Consider the following 13,163-nt stretch of genomic DNA (forward strand, 5'->3'; position numbering starts at 1 on the left):
AGTGTATATTTCATTTAGATTTTCAACACTGAGAGCAGAATCATTTGCATTCATGGGAAGTTGTTCATTTCCAACTGGAACAAGAAATAATTCTCCTTATTTAACTTGTTTACATGCTGGGTCACCAGAAGATTTTCTTTTAATGTGCATTGATTGAAGAATTTGATCAAAAAAGGAAATTATACAAGATAATTCAGAATTATTAAAGATGAATCAAAGTGTGTAGTGTCATATAATTTAATATGAAGAATCAAATGACACAGGGGAGCTTCCCTGAAACACTCCTCTAATCCATCTGAAAACAAACCTGTGCAATATATTAATGATAAGTGAAAATTTTGTTTTTTCCTTTTGGTCTGTTCTGTTTTAATGTTAAGATTTTAATACTATTAGAATCATAATCTTAAATTATAATTTTAAACTTTTATTTTTTTAATAATTTTAAATTTAATTAATTTTGGGTTACATAAATTAAAATCTAATAATGTGTTAAACAAAAATAGTACACCAATATATAATACGAAAGGTAAAGTCGATAGATGGGTGGAATATATTGAAGAGTTATACGGAGGAAATGAATTAGAAAATGGTGTTATAGAGGAAGCAGAGGAAGTTGAGGAGGATGAAATGGGAGAAACAATTCTGAGATCTGAATTTAAGAGAGCATTAGAAGATTTAAATGGCAGAAAGGCTCCTGGAATAGACGGAATACCTGTAGAATTACTGTGCAGTGCAGGCGAGGAAGCGATTGATATATTATACAAATTGGTGTGTAATATTTATGAAAAAGGGGAATTTCCGTCAGACTTTAAAAAATTGTTATAGTCATGATACCAAAGAAAGCAGGGGCAGATAAATGTGAAGAATACAGAACAATTAGTTTAACTAGTCATGCATCAAAAATCTTAACTAGAATTTTATACAGAAGAATTGAGAGGAGAGTGGAAGAAGTGTTAGGAGAAGACCAATTTGGTTTCAGGAAAAGTATAGGGACGAGGGAAGCAATTTTAGGCCTCAGATTAATAGTAGAAGGAAGATTAAAGAAAAATAAACCAAGATACTTGGCGTTTATAGACCTAGAAAAGGCATTCTATAACGTAGACTGAAATAAAATGTTCAGCATTTTAAAAAAATTAGGGTTCAAATACAGAGATAGAAGAACAATTGCTAACATGTACAGGAACCAAACAGCAACAGTAACAATTGAAGAACTAAGAAAGAAGCCGTAATAAGAAAGGGAGTCCGACAAGGATGATCCCTATCTCCGTTACTTTTTAATCTTTACATGGAACTAGCAGTTAATGATGTTAAAGAACAATTTAGATTCGGAGTAACAGTACAAGGTGAAAAGATAAAGATGCTATGATTTGCTGATGATATAGTAATTCTAGCCGAGAGTAAAAAGGATTTAGAAGAAACAATGAACGGCATAGATGAAGTCCTACGCAAGAACTATCACATGAAAATAAACAAGAACAAAACAAAAGTAATGAAATGTAGTAGAAATAACAAAGATGGACCACTGAATGTGAAAATAGGAGGAGAAAAGATTATGGAAGTAGAAGAATTTTGTTATTTGGGAAGTAGAATTACTAAAGATGGACGAAGCAGGAGCGATATAAAATGCCGAATAGCACAAGCTAAACGAGCTATCAGTAAGAAATATAATTTGTTTACATCAAAAATTAATTTAAATGTCAGGAAAAGATTTTTGAAAGTATATGTTTGGAATGTCGCTTTATATGGAAGTGAAACTTGGACAATCGGAGTATCTGAGAAGAAAAGATTAGAAGCTTTTGAAATGTGGTGCTATAGGAGAATGTTAAAAATCAGATGGGTGGATAAAGTGACAAATGAAGAGGTATTGTGGCAAATAGATGAAGAAAGAAGCATTTGGAATAATATAGTTAAAAGAAGGGACAGACTTATAGGCCACATACTAAGGCATCCTGGAATAGTCGCTTTAATATTGGAAGGACAGGTAGAAGGAAAAAATTGTGTAGGTAGGCCACGTTTGGAATATGTAAAACAAATTGTTAGGGATGTAGGATGTAGAGGGTATACTGAAATGAAACGACTAGCAGTAGATAGGGAATCTTGGAGAGCTGCATCAAACCAGTCAAATGACTGAAGATAAAAAAAAAAAAAATTTTTTTTATTATTATGATTTTATTTTATTTATAGTACTAACGAATAAAAACAAAACCCAGTGAATGTCAAGGTCTTTGTTAAAATCTGTATTAGACAAGTTAAAATAAGTTAGATATAAATATGTTATGAACTCTGTTGATGTTCCATATTGTATGTAGAAGGCTGTTGGGAGATTTAACATTTGATACACTTGGTTTCACTTATTTGATGATATTTCGTGTTTAACTACTTATCAAACTTCTGGTTTGATAAAAGCAAGTTTGAATGATGTATGGTCTAACTTTGTTATCGACTTTATAAATGACTGTAAGAGTTGCTTGTTCTGGAATATACAATTGTGCAGAAAAGTAATCAAAGATGAATTGTTGAATTGGATGGGACATTTAGAAAAGTATTTTTTTTTTTAACAAGTTATTACGATATTAATTTGTTAAAGTCTGCATGTGAAATATAATGAAACTGCTGATAAAAAAAAAATTCCTATGAAAAATTATAATTTTAAATGTATTTGATTTGAAGATTAATGATGGAAATGTGAAAGCCTAAAATTGTCAAATTACAAGAATTATTTTTCATTAATGAAAATGATTATTGTTAAATTGTATGTGTGCGTCAGTGCGTGCATGCATATACATACCCCATGTATAAATTTTCACCATGCCACTGAGGAAAAAAATTATTGTTAACGAATACGTGAAACTGCATGTAAATACTTAAATGGAAAATTATTTACTTTCCAATTTTAGTGAAAGTTTATTCACTTCAAAAGATGCAAAAGTAGAAAATGGTTTTAATACTTACTGGAAAACAGGACAACCAGTAAAAGTAAACTCTTTCATTATTTACTCACCCAGAATTTACTTTAATTAAGCCATATTTACTATACTCACCCATAAAAACATATTTAATCGCTACTTTTTATTCATTTCATTGATTAGGCATACTGATTTCTGTTGCGTTGTCTAAAAATTCTCTTCACAGCTAGTGAATCTAATTTAAACAAACCCATTAAAGCAAATGCATTTTCATTAACAGCATTAATGCTAATGTAACTCTCTGCTTCAACTCAGTATAATCTTTGTAGAGCATGTGCATGAACAGTGTCAAAATCTCACTCATGCAATTAGACTTATGTCTATTTACTGTCTCGCTAGACTCCAGTTTAATTTATTTGTAGTATAGTTTATTCTAAAACGTGATTTATAACTCAGTGTTTATGTTATAGATCTTATAATGATACAAATGTATAAAGGTTTTAATCACAGTTGCCACTCCAGTAGTAGCAACTTTGTCAAATGTTGTTTTCATTAAACATAAATTGTAAAAACGTTTAAAAAGTAGCAAGTAAAGTTACCACATCTTGAAAACTGTTTTTGCTTTTCGATATCTATTACTTTAAAATTTTTATTTATAAATAGAAGTATCTAATTAGACTAAATTCTAAATTTTCATTGCTTTGCAAGATTATTTATACAAAAAAGAAAAAAAACAAACTAATCCACTGACATTTTATTTGGAACATTTTACAAGTATAATGGACAATATATTGATGCATTCACTTTATTTCTGAACATGTAAAAATATTTTAGTCGTAAAACCTTATAAATTATGTAGGCAACACAGCATCCAATTTCATAAAAAATAACATCTTTCAGATGACAATTTTGTTATATGCACTGTTAAGTCTGTTGCATAATTCACTAATCATTCTCAGCAGAATCACCACAGAAATTCTATTAATATCTGAACAGATTCAATGTTTCATATCCTCTGAATGGCCTTTGAATTGCTATAATAAAATAACAATTCAAAGGCTATTTGAATTGCTATTATATTATAGCAGTTCAAAGGCCTAATTTCTTTGTGGCCTTTTGTGCACTCCCATACAATATTTCTATCTGCAATAAACAATTGAATTATCACTTCCACAGAAAAAATATTTGCTGAAAGATCTGACTGCCTACCTAGTGTCATCCTACACCAATGTAACAAGATAAAAAATTAGTTTCTTATTTTTAATGTTAAAGTTGCTCACTGTTGCATTTCTTTAAATATTTTAACTAAAGTCTGCCACAGTATTTACTCTACTGTAGAAAATGGAAATATTTTTAATACAAACTGAAGCAACAGAAATTTGGAACTGAATCAGAAAAGCATTCTCATTGATTTTCAACTTTTTATTCATAGGGAGTTGCCCTATTTGACACTTTGGAAAGTGGACAATGAAAATAAAATTTATGTATACTGTAGTGCACCACATATTTATGTTGTAAATATTGTGCACATCATTATACTACACAATACGATTCCACTATGCACTGTAATACACACATACTCACATTTGATTTGATTCATGGAATTAAGTTATGCACAACTGGTTATGACTTACAGCAAGTGTTGGAAATATCTACCATTTTCCTGAAGCAGGTCTAAATCCTTCACTACATATTTTTTGACACCATTCATAAGGACATCAGGGCTAATGTAATTCATCTCTGCAGTAATGGCTCATTCCAGTTCTTATGGAGTACATGGTTTTGTTCAATAAAAATGTCTTTTAAAAAACCCAGAGAAAGAAGTCTGGTGATGATCAAGTCAGAAAAATGAGGGGGCCACACACCTTTTGAGATCATGTGATTACAGAATTTTTCTTTCAAAAATTCCATGTTGTTTATGGATGTATAGCACGTTGCCCCACCTTGTTACAGGTAACAATAGCATTCATTGAGCTGGAGAACAGCTGCAAATTGCATAATTATATCCTGGTATGCCGGACTGTCATGGGTTCTATAAAAAAAATTTGGCCCACTATTCATCGTTGAGAAATCGCACACCAAATCCCTACCTTCTGTGAGTGCAGCGGCAATTCCTATAAGATGTGTGGATTTTGTGTTTTCTAACAGCTGTAGTTTTGACTACTGCTGTAACAGCTAAGGTGAGAATACTCATTACTAAAACACACATTATCCAGTTTGCCCATGCCATTACTTTCCACTTGGTTAATACACTCTTGCTTGCTTGGAGTTATACTTGGTGTAACTCTTGTACACTCATGTATATTCTGTGTACATGCATCATGAATATGATGCATGAATATGAATATGATGCAATATGAAGTTTGAAAAGAGTTATAGAAGAGTTTACAATTTATTTATTACAGATTTATTTCAGTAAATTTCTGATGAATAATAAAATAGCATTGATAATTTGTCTGAACAGACTAAAGAGTGGAGTTAAATGTACCCCTGAATAAGTAATTGAGAATGCTCAATTGACACAGAGTTAGAATTTTCAATATATTTTAATTAGAATTTAATGTGCAGCTTTATTCTTGATGGGCTACTTTTTTTATTTTAAAATTAAAACAGTTTTAGTTATTTCCATTTTGCTTGTGATGAAAAATACAAATAAATTGCTATCACTGATACAACTACTTTTTTAAGAAGAAATTTAGCATCATTCCCTGACATGTATTTGTCATTAAGATATTTAGCAGAAAAACATTCAATCTGCACATATTGACATTTAATTTATCTCTAATCTTTAATAAATTATACAAATAAAAAGATAAATCATGTTATATAATTTTAATTTAAAAGTTGTCAGAAATTTTTCTCCATGATGATTGATAAATTATGTATAAGTAAGAACTAGCCTATGAACCAAAGTTGCACCAAGAAAATTTTTCAGATTTAAATTACTAATATGAAAGATTTAGTGCAATTTCTTATATCCTTATAACCTTAATCTAGCTTATAATTAAATGATACAATTTTGTCCTACATCTTTATTAATATGAATTCAACTATACATTCAGCCAAACTTTACATCTGCATAAGATATTTTATCATTTTTTTTCAAAATTATGTTATTTTATTTTAAAAAATTAAATTCTTTATTTCTGTTAAAAGGATTAAATATGCCTCCATACACGACAGGTGTAATCTTTTGATGCGGTAATGATAGTATCTCCATAATAGCTGAAAGCACAGGAAAATACTTCATCGGTATGGCCATCCAATATTTGTAAGCAGGTTCCTTTTTCTACATTCCAAATTCTCGCTGTCTGATCTTGAGATGCTGTTAAAACTAATCCACCTCCTGGGCTAAAGCACACCTATTCACATATTAATGACATTACAAATACATCATACATTTAAATTTAACTAAATTACACTACAAATCATACATTTTGTAAAAAATGTCTTTTCACTCTTTTAAATAAGTCTGTTTTTATAAAACAAATGCTAAACCATAATCTAATTTTTTTTCAGTTTAAAATAATTGAATAAATGTTATACCTTTCATTCATTACAATTCAAACATTAAATTCCAGCAAATAGATGAATGATTGGTATTAATGTTCATCAGTAGTTATTACAAACTGTTTGTGAAGGTATGCGACCAAGGTTCAAGTTCAGGTTCAGTTAGTGGGATAGTTACTTTATATAATTTCTTGTTATGGATTGTACTTCGACCATTACGTTTGGACCATTAAAGTTAGAAGGGAACAGTCAACATGGCACACAGATAAGAGTAAATATTTAAACTATATTCAGGCTTTCAAGCTGTTATAGTCAAATAATTTTCACAATTTTAAATAATTTATTTTGTGTGATGTAGGTAGGTAGGTTTTGTTTAAATCAAATACCTATCCTGATGCCAACTTACAAGAAGGTACCACCTTATGACTTATGTCTGTAATTTTTCATAAATATTCAAGAGTATTATTTAGATATTAATATCCAGTAATACTTATTTATCCATAAATATTGGTTATTTATAAATAAATATTCTAAATTCATAAATATTTCCTGATGATTTGGTCCTGTATATAAAATGAACCAAATGTTAAACTTGAATAATTTAAACCTCTAATCCTAAAAACTATGTTTACAAAGTTATAATTGGGGAGAAAAGGAAATTTTCAGCAGTGTTAAAAACATTCCAATTAAAAACTGCTTTAAACATTTTATGAAATATTTTCCCACAGATGTCAGTGTTGTATGGTAATTTATATAAAATCATTAGTCCTACATAAGGTGGCTAATATCAATTAATGTTGTTCTGTTTACTTCTATTAATGTACTTGTTATATCATTAATTTTAAATCTTTAAATAATTGCCTGTATTTTTCATACTTCCTTGTTACAATGTACTTCCTTGTTTCATACTCTATGTTAGAGAAAGGTGCATGAATCGTGGTTCCACAAAATCGGTTAATTTGATAGTTGATTGTGTAAGTTATGGTAGATGGTCATGGTTAGAAGAGTCCATATGAAGGCGATATTGAGTTGCATAAACATACTGATGAAAATGTCTCCTGAGGTATTTACATCGTTGGCATACTGGCAGAGGCCAAACTGATGACCCTCTAAAGGGGCTTTATTGAAGGTAAAGCCCATCAGGGCTTTACCTTAAGAGTTGGTGTGGTGACTGGGATGATCACAAGCTGGTGTCTTTCCCTATGGAGGTCAGGATGTAAATTTAATGGTTTTCTTTTGCATCTAAATTCTTTCTCTAAATTTTGTTTATACGATGATCCAAAATAATTTTGAGTAAAATAAGAAATTATTAGTGATATTCTATTTTTAGATTATTCTTATCTGTTTATCACAAAGACTTATCCTATATATTAAACCTGTGCGACTAATATGCCAACAATTTGAGGTTGGTAATTCTTCTTCTATCTTTCATTTTATCTTTACACGTTTTTTGCATAAAATATATTGATTAAACCAGTTATTGGCTACATCTGTTATACCTACTTTCTCTAATTTTTGTATGAGACAAAATTCATAGTCTAAAAGCTTTAAGACTTGATATAGCCTTTTCTGCTGAATTTAACCATAAGTTACGTTTTCTAGATACGTTACTAATACACTTTTTACTTCTCTTTTCTAAACCAGCACTGTCTTGCCTTTAATGTGTTATTTTCATACATATAAGATCCTAACCTTCAGATCATTACCACTTTGAATTTAAAAAAATTGAGGTCAACTTTTATTCCTTTAAATATATGGTTATTTCTTATATTTCAGAGTAGTTCCATCGGGAATTATTCTGTTTGTAGCAAAATATTATCTAAATCTATTAATGTGCCTTCTACTTGCTTGCCAGAGCAATTATTAGAGTAATATTAGAATTTTATTATTTTTAGAGACCTAATTTATGTTTAATGTTATAACCATGACAGAATTTTAAATAAAAGTTGGGAAATTTTAAAGTAATCAATCTGTAGTACTTTCAAATCTTAATTTGTAATCCTTTCCCACTTGCACAAAGTCACAGATCACTAAGCAACATTTAATTTAAACCTGCACTAGTAGCATAATACAAATGCAACAATTTGATTATTAGAATAGTATAAATATTAAATTATTTGATTTTACCTTTGAGACTTCTGAAGAGTGTCCTCTAAAAGAAGAAATAAGTTTAGTACTTTTATAAATATCCCAAGCACATGCAGTGCAATCAGCACTAGCAGTAACTAAATTGTGTCCATTGTAATTGAGCGAGATGTCCAAGACCTCAAAATTCAAAGTAATAATATTTGTTTAAAATTACATGTAATTCATATTATGTAAAGCTGAATTTAATATTCATTAACTAGTTATAATTGGCAGGTAATTTTTTAAAAACTTTAATATAGTGGTTAATTTATCTTTTAAGAAAAACACTCCAATAGATCCAGTCAATGATTTAATATATTTTTATTTGTTATGTAACATTAAAAAATAAGTTACATAGCATCAAAATTATTCCTCAGAGTAAAAATGGGATCATAATTTGACTATATTTTACAGAAGCAATTAATTTTTCAGTTTGAATGATACCAACTGAAAATTGTATGATGAATAGCTTACAAAAGTACAGTTTGCTTTCATGCAAAACAAATGAACAGTAACCACACTTGTAGGATTACAAATTTCTCAGTTCAAGCCAGTATTGAAATATATTACTGTACCTATATATTCTTCATTCTCCCTGAGAACTTCAATTTTCTATTTAAAAGCTGGGAATTTAAATAATTTTCTTTTTATATCTTAAATAGTATAGGAACAAAATTAATTTTTAATTTACTTCTAAGTTATCTAATATTTAAGAAAAAAATATCAATTTGTATTAATCACCCATAATCCCCCTTTCAGGATGAGGTTAATAAATCATGATTAGTTACATGTTGAACTTCTTTTTCAGCAAACATATGTAACAAGACCAGTATAATGGACCTGAGTAACGGATTCCTGCCAATTAAGAAGAAAGTAGTAAAAAGTATAATAATAGGAGTATTCAGAAAGGGGCTAAAAGAAACCCTTTTAATAAAGATAACAGGTCCGTTTAACAATTGTATTTTGCAATATTGCCCACTGACACACTAAACATTCCCTGAAAGGAGTTACTGAACCAAGGTTAGGAATGCATGGTGATGAAACGGCTTGGTCGATTGTTCTTACGCTTCGAGTTGGGTTTAGTCTGGCAGGTAAAGAGGCTAGGAGTATAAATACTCCGGCGAAGACCAGTTAAAAGTCAGTTCCATGAGGAGAGTCTGCGATATGAGAGTCTGTGATGTGCATCTGCGAGATGAGAGTCTGTGATGTGCGTCTGCGAGATGGGAGTCTGCCGATGAGTTTGCTGATGTGAGTTCTGCGAATCAGTCCGCAAGAGTATTCTGCAAGGAGATCAGTGAAGGAGCAAATTTCGAGTGCAAGTTCAATGCAACTAAGGTGACACCACGAATAACTCCAGTACACGAAAACAAGGAATGGTTCGGTGAGTTGTTGTAAGACAACAAGTGAAGGATTTAATGTACTAAATTTCATTCATAAATTAATAGGGTGGTTTTATTTATGAGCAGCAAAGGTATTTGCAGTAAAAGAACTTTATACTTGTTTTATCTATTGTCCTATTGTTATTAATACAAGACTAGTAGTTAAGACTAGCGGTCATCCTATGTCTATCTAATAATATCTAATTCTATTTTTTTAGATAGATCACGCACAATAAAGGTTCATTATTAACACAGGAAAAATTTAAGCACAATATAAAATACTAAAAAAACATATTAAAATAAATATTAAATAATTAAATGTAGATGTCCAGCTTTAAGAGATGACGAGATATTTGATAATATCCTCATATTGTTTCCAAGTATATTTCTGATGTTAGATCCTAATTTAAATTTCTGATGCAATATCGCATAACACATGCAGTCCACAAGAATTTGGTGTGTTGTTAGTTGGCAGTCGCAGTGAACACAAACAGGTGTATTGGTCTCATTCATTAGGTGTCTATGTGTAAGATTAGTATGCCCTAATTGTAAACTCCAAATAATAACCTCCTCTTGGCAGTTATTCTGGATTGAAGAGCTCCATGGCAGCACAGTATCCTTGATATATTGGAATTTTTTATATACTGTAGGCAGTCCAATCACCTTGCCACCTTCCTTGAAGAATGTGTTTAACAGAATTAAAAATAAAATTTAGAAGAAAAAAATCATAACTGAAGGTGGGCTTATGCCCGAAAACACTTTAATGTGGAAAAAAGTAAGGTAATGTTCATTAATTTTATACTTTGTGGAATGGCTGAATAAGTATATATATATATATATATATATACTTGTGTGTGTATAAATAAACACACAAGGCACTAGAAAAGTTTTGCAATATGATGGAACAGATCTTCACTGGTGGTTTTACAAATCAGAATGTGTTTAAATAGGTTTGTACTGTAGTTGCTCTAGTCACTATTTCAGTATCATTTGCTCCTTAACTGGGTTACTGAAAAGAGGTAGTGATGTCATCATGGTCAAAAACTGAATTCAGAGCAATTTTGCACATGGGTTAAGTGTAGTTCAGTGTTTAAAGGAAATGACTCTGGTGCTTGGAGAAAATTGTCACTCATAATATTTAGTCAGTACTGAGAGTTTGAAAGAGTAAATTTTGGCCTTGAGGACCTTCCAAGATCAGTCTGTGACAGAGATACATTGCTGCAGTACAAAAAATGCTAATACAGATAGACATATGACCTACCACCAACATAGGTGCCGTTGGGGATTAATGCACCAACAGTTTGTGCTATTCTGCGAGATCACCTTCAAGTAAGAAAACTTTGCACTACTTGGGTGCTGCATAACTTGACTGACGTTCAGATGGAATGGAATGTAATCTTTCATGGCTTCTTTCATGGCTGAAAAAATTTGAAAATCAGAAATTTCTCTATGTGAACAATATTGTGACAGTTGATGAAACCCAGCTGTACAATTATGATGTCTCGACCAACCCTCACAACAAAGTGTGGGTGATCAAAGATGAGAAGACAACTGTGCCTGTTCAAAAATCCAGATCAGTGAAGAAGAGAGTGAGGGACAACATATTTTTTAGTGTTAGAGCAGTTTTAGAAACAAATTGCGTCAGAAACTCAAAAGACAAGGAAGTGTACACCACCATCAGTAACAACGACATCAGTTACAGGGAAGTGGTATAATGAGGAATGCTAAAGTTGTCGAAGCTGTGCCCAAGCTCAAGGATGGAATGATTCTAAAACATAAATCATCTACGACACTTAGATGTTGATAGAGTTATTATTATTATTATTATTATTATTATTATGCTGATTTAATTTACTGACACAATAAATTAAATCCATATACTAAAGACTAATTATTAGTAGGGCAAGTTTGTCATTTACTTTTTCTTTTGTGCCAAAAAAGGGAAGTGGCAAAATTAGTAACTCCTTCTGCCTAAGGAGTTACTAATTTTTACTGAAACAAAAAAATTTATAATATATTTGTGTAAAAATTAAAGTCCAGTCAGGTTTAGTAATTATCATTGCTCCTGGTTGCTGTTTGATGTTACGCAGAATTTTTATTTAAATCAAAGAAAAATATAACCTAGGTATTTAAACTGCATTTAAAAACTTTCATTTCAATGATTTATCACAGAAATTGATGTTTATAATCAGAAACTTAACTACAAACAGATTATCTAAAAAAAAATCGTCAAAATTATAAATTATTTGACAAAAATCTCTAACAACCTAGAAAAACCCACCTAGAGCAAAACAATTTGTGGAAAATGGGAAAAACCCTATTGCAAAAGAAAAAAATAATAGTAATAAAAGTCACTTTTTCTACAAATAGTTAATCATTAAAATATTTTGAGTTTAAAAAACCTTTAAGTTGAAATGAATAACAAAAATCTAAACAAAAAGCATCACTTATTTTAATTAACATTTTTCCAAGCGCCAAAAAATAAGAAAACAATTTCTGCTAAGAAACAATTATGATATATAACATATTAAACATGAAGATCCATGAAATGCAGTAACTCTTACAATTTGATGGCGCCACAGTACCTAGAACATCTCAGAGGGAAACATGAAATTTGAAAGCAGTGACGGTTAAAGTACAAAGTGTTAAATATACATTTTATAAATTGGTTCCTATAAATCAAGAAATTTGACACTACAAGGGACAGTTTCATTAAACATTTTTGACTGATGGATCCCTACTGACCATAGTGTCAATTACACTTCAAAAATTACAAAAGCCAGTGATGAATTGCTTAATTTTCCTTGCTCTGCAGGTCCATTAATAAAAATTATTCATTAAAATTGATATTAAATAACTTAAAATTTTAATTTAAAAACCTTTTTTTCAATTTTCTTTTTAATTTGGGAGCTCCCCAATCAGGGTAAGAGAAGGGGTAGTAAGTTATTTTTAGTGATTTTATTGTTTAACAAAATACATTTTGAGTAATAGTTGTAATTTGAAACTGCAAAAAAATTTCATTTTGGCGGCCCTGTACTCATCAGGAAGCATTTGGGTAAAAGTTGATTTTTAAGAAAATAATCTTTAGTGATAATAAATGTAAAAAAAAAAACTTTTTAATATAGTTTAAAAAATAAAAAGATCGGTCATCTTCTAAATAAACAAAGTTATAATTTTCTAGGAAGGGGTGAAACTTTTCACTCTAATTTTTGTTTTTAATAAATATTAATTTTTTTTTTTT

The 13,163-nt window shown here is 30.2% G+C and overlaps 1 protein-coding gene across 1 annotated transcript in view; it reads right to left on the reverse strand.

Annotated features, from left to right (window-relative positions):
• Nucleotides 1–6,064: 6,064 nt before the first annotated feature.
• Nucleotides 6,065–13,163, reverse strand: part of LOC142317512 (uncharacterized) — a 36,795-nt gene continuing 29,696 nt past the window's right edge. The window contains exons 8-9 of the mRNA XM_075354072.1: nucleotides 8,544–8,681; nucleotides 6,065–6,268 (exon numbers count right to left, since the gene is read on the reverse strand). Of these exons, the coding sequence (XP_075210187.1) occupies nucleotides 6,065–6,268; nucleotides 8,544–8,681 (342 nt within the window). The remainder of the gene's footprint in view (nucleotides 6,269–8,543; nucleotides 8,682–13,163) is intronic.

This window comes from Lycorma delicatula, chromosome 1, assembly GCF_047948215.1.
Source record: "Lycorma delicatula isolate Av1 chromosome 1, ASM4794821v1, whole genome shotgun sequence".
NCBI lineage: Eukaryota > Metazoa > Arthropoda > Insecta > Hemiptera > Fulgoridae > Lycorma > Lycorma delicatula.